Raw genomic sequence first — 7572 nt, 5'->3', positions numbered from 1 at the left:
AATGCTAACCAATAAACTTGTATTTCTACACATATCTATTGGAACATCAAAAAGCTTCTTGTATGTATTTCCTTAACCCACTTCTTGAGGGAGATCCAACTCTCCTAGAGGAAGTCTTCGAGGTGTCCGTTTGGAAGCCGGTGGACCCCTCAACGAAGGTATTGTCCCCGGCTTCCGCAAAGAGTCATTATGAGAAAGTGCCTCAATTGGCGGAAATAAGTGCCTACAAGCGCATGAGAGAGGCATCAATGTTGTGCCAATATTAATTATGTTGAATGAATCTTGCAACCAAGTTGTGCATAACACTAACGCCTCTCCCGTGAGCTTGCAAGTACCTATCTCCACCAATCAAGACGCCTCCCTTCGTGAACTGTATAGCGGCTCTCCACAAAGGCCAAAGACAAACCCTGAAACAAGGACAATACCTTCCATTGAGGGGTCCATTGGCTCTTAAACAGATGACATTTCAAAGACTTCTCCCAAGAGGAAGTCTGACCTCCTCTAAACGCCGCCTTCTCCCAGCCGATTTTTAATTGACTATTAAAAACAAATATTAAAGAAGAAAGAAAGATAACATTCCTGCCTACAAAAATATGCTTCCATGTATCTGAGATTGTACTTTGTCAGTCACAATGCAATAGTTATAGGAAATATGCTTCCATCTATCATTCATACAATACCTAGCTAACATAATTAAGGGTACGCAGGACGTGCCTCAATCCAACTTAAAGCCATTGCTAATGCTTTGTGTAAAAAAAAAAAAGGATGGTACATTCACTAAAAGGTAAAATTCAGAGTATTAGATACAAATTGATTTTGATGTACATGCTTACAATTTTCAACTATACTGTCATCAACGTAACTGGACCAAAATCGACTCCTGATGCTTACTCAATATCTTTTACAGCATCCTGCACCATCACAATCCAGGCAACAGATATCAGATAATTAACTCAAATGGAGTCACAACATGATTCATTTTCAATTCCGATTATCCAGCCACAACATGATTCATTTTCAATTCCGATTATCTATCAAATGATTTAAGCAACCGCTAATCCTAACTGTCCCCATACCTCAAGGAATTGGAAGTAAGTTGTCAAATGAAATTTGGACTGATAATATGAACATAGGCAAATTCAAAGGTCAACAGTCTGAAAAGTTAACCAAATGACATTACCTTTGCAAGCTGAGTTACATAAGCTGCAGCTATAGCAGTGACCAATAGTCCAAGTCCAAGTGTCAATATACCATTTCCTCCACCAATCCCAAAATCTGATTCCTCTTGCTGAAAGTTTTCACAAATGGAGAAAAGAAAATCAATTTGATAAAACATATGCCAGCAATTGTACGAGGGGCCAATCATAACAAAAAAAGCCACCACTCAATGAAAATTTTAAGACCTCATAGGACCTAAAATGAATGTAGGGATGAAAACCCAAATTGGTATTGACTCAAAGAATCAGCACAACTGAAGTTGTTGGGTAGCAAAAATATTTTTCAACTGTGTAGCCATTCAAATAGAACGATGAGTGAGAACTTAAATGAAGATGCTGTAATTTTTATAAGGTAGATGATAAATTGAGAGAGGATGGTCTAGCCATCAAAACATAGACCAAGGAATGCTCATACAAAGCATTGTTTTTAGTCAAGCAGGAAAGCTAGCAATAGATAAAAATACATTGGTTTAGGCGATAAAAACATATCAGGGTTTCTTAGATGTTTCAGAAACTAAAAGCCTTTTAACTGATCTTAAAGAGAAAATAAATTCACATAGCAAATACCAATTAGTTTCAGATTATGGCTTTGGACGAGCTGAGCAGTACACAACATTTCAGTGTCACTGTTGGAGAACCTCATAAATGACAAACACCAATTTTCTAGCTCAAAATTGTTCTCATCCTAACAGAAATGATACTCTTGCTCGATGTTTAGGTAGACAAGTAGTAGATACTTGTAGAACTGCCTAGGAAAGAACCATAATATGCTAGGAAGTAGTATTGGTTAAATGAGAGCCGGTAAATTCAAGATGATAAAATTAGAAAAGTGAAAATAGGTGCAAGGACTTCGAAGAAGATATGAAGTTTGAATGACTAAAAACTTGATCGTGTAGGTAACTAGCAAAGGAAAAAAAATGAAAACTTACAATAATTGCTCGACCAAATGCACCAGCACTGACATAAGCCCATGTCCCAGGAAGCATCCCGAGCCAACTGCATGACAAATATTAGTTCAGTTTGGAGCAAAAAGTGGATAGCATGTAGAGTTTTAGAAAACTACTATTTTCAGGAGTTCTACCAAACATCAAATAGGTATTTACATCATAATCCAGCCTTTAAATCATAGAAAACCATAGGCTAAATGATTATTCTTTTATGTCCCTTTCTCCTCCCATGATTGAAAACCAGGGACCCCTTTTCAAAACTCCATCCACTTGAGCCAAACATCATGTAAAGCTATTTGGAATTCTATACCACATTTTGATGATTCCAGCAAGTTCTTTAAACAGAAAACTAAATCTTTTCAGGACTATTTTAATTTATACAGGAAAATGCTGTGCAGTAGTCAATCATACCAGCAGAAACCTATATTCTGCAACATGTGTAGGAATATTCTGTAAATATTTTAGGAATATTTTGTAGATATTTTCTTTATTAAAATCCCTTATTTTAAGGGATCATATCTCCTATTTAGTATCTTTCCTAACTTAGAGTTTCCTAAAGTAGTGTCATAGGTTGTATATAAAAACTCTGATTTATGTTCTATTTAAAATATAATACTCTGATTTCTACATGGTATCAGTTTAGGTTACGATTTCTTTTTCAACCTAGACCATGTCCGAAACACCTTCTCCTACTTCGGAGATTACTTCAAATCCAGAAAATTTTTTGGTTCCGATGCTCCATCAGATTCGTCTGGTCTGACTATCACCTGCCATCGATTGAATGGCAACAATTTTCTTGAAGGGTCTTGTGAAGGTAATCTGGTCATAAAAGATCCAGAAGGTAACCTTTCTTCTACTGCATTTTTCTCCTCCCAGTTGACTCCTAATTGGATCCTCGATTCTGGTGCTACGGATCATATGACTGGTAACAAGGCATTGTTTCACAATTTTTTCCATACCTTTGGTAAAGCTGTCAAAACGGCTGATGGTACCTTGTGCAAAATAGAGGGACATGGCACTGTTATTCTCAATGAATAGATTGCACTTAAAAATGTTCTCTTTGTACCAAATCTGGCGTGCAATCTCATCTCTGTTAGTAAATTGTCCACAGACTTGCACTGCTCTGTAATTTTTAATGATCGTGATTGTACTTTGCAGGCACTGAACTCGAAGAAGATGATTGGTAAGGCCAGCTTGCATAATGGTCTCTACATCCTCCCTACCTCTCCTAAAATCGAGATCTCCAAGTCATTTACCGCTTTAGGAAAAGTTGATACTGTTATGTTATGGCACTTTCGTTTAGGCCATCCTAGTTTCCAATACCTTGCAAAATTGTTTCCTGCTCTATTCATTAATAAAAGGCCTAATTCTTTTTCTTGCAAAGTTTGCTCTCTTGCCAAACATACTAAATCATCTTATTTTCCTTCTACATACAAGCCTTCTTACCCTTTTGCTTTGATCCATAGTGATATTTGGGGCCCTTCTCGGGTGAAGAATGCTGATAATTGTAAGTGGTTTATCACTTTTATTGATGATCACAGTAGGATAACTTGGACTTATTTGCTGAAAGATAAATCTGAAACTGCTAGTGTTTTTGTGCAATTTTATAACATGGTTCTCACTCAATTTGGGTCTAAAATCCAGCTCTTTAAATCTGATAATGGCAGTGAATTTTTTGCTAGGTCTTTAGGTGATTTTTTTAAGGAAAAGGGCATAGTTCAGATTAGTTCTTGTGTTGGAACCCCACAGCAAAACGGCGTTGCCGAAAGAAAAAATAGGCACCTTCTTGAAGTTACTCGTTCTCTTCTATTTACCACTAATGTTCCTAAATATTTGTGGGGGAAGCCTTATTAACTGCCACATATTTAATCAACCGGATGCCTAGTAAGGTTTTAAAATTTCAAACGCCTCAATCTATATTTTTGCAGCACTTTCCTCATTTTAAGTCTATCTCCTCCATTCTGCCACTTAAAATTTTTGGCTGCACTGTTTTTATCCAAAATATTGCTCCTAATAAGTCCAAGTTAGATCCTAAGTCTTTAAAATGTGTATTGGTTGGGTATTCTTCACTTAAGAAGGGTTATAAATGCTATCATCCTCCTTCTAAACGATTTTTCACCACTATGGATATAACATGAATTTCAGTCAAATGGAGAGGAGAATTTTTCAAAACTGTAGTTGCAAAAAGAGCATAGCTAGAAACATTTAGAATAATCCTAGCCCTTCTTTTTCATGCTAATAAATATTGATTTTCTTTAACAACAAAAATTTGCAAAAAGCTTATGTAAGTTAGAGGTAGATGCAATTAGTTATAAAATTAATGAATAATGAAAATCTCTTTAATGGTATTCAAACATCACAACAAATATCAAAAGCAAGCACACATATCAGTTGGAAGATCAAGCAAACCTTCCCAAAACATATGGCACAAACTTCACAGATGTTAATCCATAGAGATAATTCCCCAGTGAAAACGGGAGCAAAGGGCTCAATCGAAGGAGGGTAACCACTCTGAAGCCATTTTCTCCAATTGCTTTGTCAATTGCAAGGAACTTTTTGTTCCCCTCTACCAGTTTTAGTATACGCTCACGAGCAAAATATCTAGCAATCAAAAAGGCAATACTTGCGGCCACCTAAAAGATTAAAAGAATATTAATGCATAAAATTCAGTGCACTCACATTCTCTCCTCTTTTGTGTTTGGAAGAGAACAAACTTACAGTTCCACTGATAGAGACTAAAATGGTGCCAATGACAGAACCAAAAAGAAGACCAGCAGACATAGTCAATGGAATGGCAGGAATAGCAAGGACCTACAATATTACAAAATGACAAGGGTTGCTCTCAGAAACAGCAACTTACAAATATATTTAAGTAGAAGTCCAAAAAGAAAAGACAATGAAGGCAGACAGAAAAAGAGAGATTTGCAATGACATACATATTGTACATATTTCAGGAGACAATGCAAATTACAAGCAGAGAAGAGAAAACACCTAAATTATCAACTCTATTACCTCTAACGAAAATGTACTCATCATTAACTTGCATAAAAGTCTAGAAAACAAAATAGCCCAATGCTGGGCTTCAAATAGAACCAAATAAAATATATAACCACTAAAGGTGTAATACACACTTACTTCCAATCCTGCATAAACTGCCACAAACAAAGCATATCCAGCAGGTCCATAACCTGTTAACCGAAGGAACCTCTACCATTAAAATTCTAGAGCTTGTTCATTAAATAAAAGAAAGAAAGCATTAGTCCCCATTAATAAGCATGTTTTACTAGTCTAATCTGAAATTCATTCCAGAAAAAGGATAAATGAAGTTATAGGACCCTGTAAGCACACCATATGCCAGTAAAGGAGTTTCCACAATGCAGGTAAACTTCAAAGGCAAAACCGTAAATGCCTTAGTATCACATGAATTACAGCGTCAATATTTTTTTGGTGGTTAAGAAGCTACATGTAAAATATAAATTTACCCGTAGCACTGACCAAAAAAAGAACTTATATTACAAATAATCTTTAACCACCTATTACCTCACATAGCCAAGGAGACAAGTCTCTCCACCATAGGGAAGAAATGACAAAATATCACCCCAATTAACCGTCCAAAAATAATAAAAATAACAAGCAAGACTCGTTCCTTGATTATTTTAGCCTAGCTCGGCTGAGAAACTACTGAAAGCAAAGAAGATTTAAAGACATAAATGGATGAACTTGAACCAGAAAATGTTCTTTTAACAGTGAGATGATGCATAGCAAGGGCCAGCGCTCAATATTGACAACATTCATTTCTTGTAAACCAGAAGTGCCGAGTTAATTTATGTATTTGGATGGAGTTATCTGATGATGGGGTCATGGGGAATAGTAAGGATAAGGGGGTGTCTAGCGCAAGCTATTTCAGCCGCATCATTTGGAAGAAATTCATTTTTTATGTAATTCCAAATCATAGAAAGCCTAGAATGCTTAGACCTTCAAATGCTAAGGCAAGCTAAATAGGCAAATCTACATAATTATCGAATTAAACCGACCCCAATTCGAAAGTTAAATTATCAAAGAGCTCAGTTAACATAAAAAAAAAAGTAAGACCAAACAGATGAATTCTGAAAAAGGGTATGGCTATGATGAAGACACACCTTCAATAAAAGTGGAGAACTGGTTCAAGAAAGCATTGATCTGGTCCTTGTAGACATATCCGACACTAGCAAATCCACCAACAACACCCACAAGTAAAACTCCAGCCAAAAGGGTACCTTTAAGTGCAGTGTCGCCTTCCATCTCTCCATTATTACCATCACCGTCACCATCCCCTTTGAGCTTCTCGTCATCATCACTTTTAGGGTTGAGGAACCATCTCAGACTCTGTGGAGCATTGGATGGAGTCTTCTGAAGGGACTGCTGCTTCTTAGATTGTCTGAAAGAAGAACAAGTCTTGAATAAGTGGAAACGCTTGTTGGGTCTAAAGCAGCTATAGAGAAAAGAACTGGAAGAAGGAGGAGGAGGAAAATAACAAGAAGAAATGGACGGAGGTCTGAAGGTAAGGAGGGTGCGCATTTTAAGGAAAGTGTGGGATATAACAAGGCCAACGCAACGCAAGTTAAGGCGCTAATGCCTCAGCTCAAGTCTGAAGCTGGTTTAGTTTTGTTTGAGCAAGTGAAAAACAATGGCGTAGGCATGAAATCGTGGTTGCGAAATTGTCTGCCTCACATCATGCCACGTCTCTCTTTATGCCAAAAACGATCATCGTAGAAGATTAGATTTTCCCCCCTTTATTAACAGTACAATTACTTTCCACTTTTTTTTCCTTTCAATTACTTTTTTTTCTCTCTTGGTAGAGTTTTTTTTAAGGTTTAACTCACAATTTGGTCTCTACCTGTATTCAATTTTTAGCTTTGTTATTTAAATTTTTTTTTGCCCAATTTAATAGTTAAATTATCATTTGGTTATAGATTTTGGTTTAAAACTTATTTGACATTCAAAAAAAATGACCAATCAAGTTATGCCAAGTGTCTTTTAAATATTAAATTTTAAATTCATAAAACAATTTTATTAAAATTCCTTTTACACACATTTGAATTATCTCTCGATCTAGTTGTTGGTGCAAGTGTCACGGGGCTAGAATTTTAGTCTCACAATATGTGCAACCTTAGTCGATTCTATCATTTCAAACACACCTAAGTCAGTCTAACTCCCAACAATTGAGGATTTTCACAGAATTCCTCTAAGGCACCAATTTATATAGCGGAAGCAACACAGCCAAAAGAATGCTCAAAGAACAGAATAGCCACAGAAAACAATGTACGAGAGGTGTTCTCAAAGAATTTTATTACTCTTAAGAATTCATGATATAATAGATTATTTACAACTGAGAGAGAGACTCTCTATTTATAGTTGAGCTCCCCCAA

The 7572-nt window shown here is 36.3% G+C and overlaps 1 protein-coding gene across 1 annotated transcript; it reads right to left on the bottom strand.

The window, feature by feature from the left end:
* Positions 1-584: 584 nt before the first annotated feature.
* Positions 585-7068, bottom strand: LOC107895065 (TVP38/TMEM64 family membrane protein slr0305). Its single transcript, XM_016820274.2, has 7 exons — positions 6304-7068; positions 5300-5352; positions 4883-4975; positions 4574-4797; positions 2147-2213; positions 1181-1288; positions 585-911 (listed from the first exon to the last, which is right to left on the bottom strand). The coding sequence occupies exons 1-7, from the start codon at positions 6719-6721 to the stop codon at positions 888-890; spliced, it is 987 nt and encodes a 328-aa protein (XP_016675763.1). The 5' UTR covers positions 6722-7068; the 3' UTR covers positions 585-887.
* Positions 7069-7572: the final 504 nt, after the last annotated feature.

Source organism: Gossypium hirsutum, chromosome A13 (genome assembly GCF_007990345.1).
Source record: "Gossypium hirsutum isolate 1008001.06 chromosome A13, Gossypium_hirsutum_v2.1, whole genome shotgun sequence".
NCBI classification, from domain to species: domain Eukaryota; kingdom Viridiplantae; phylum Streptophyta; class Magnoliopsida; order Malvales; family Malvaceae; genus Gossypium; species Gossypium hirsutum.
Note: the sequence above shows the minus strand (reverse complement) of the source record. Positions and strands in the feature narration are given on the sequence as shown.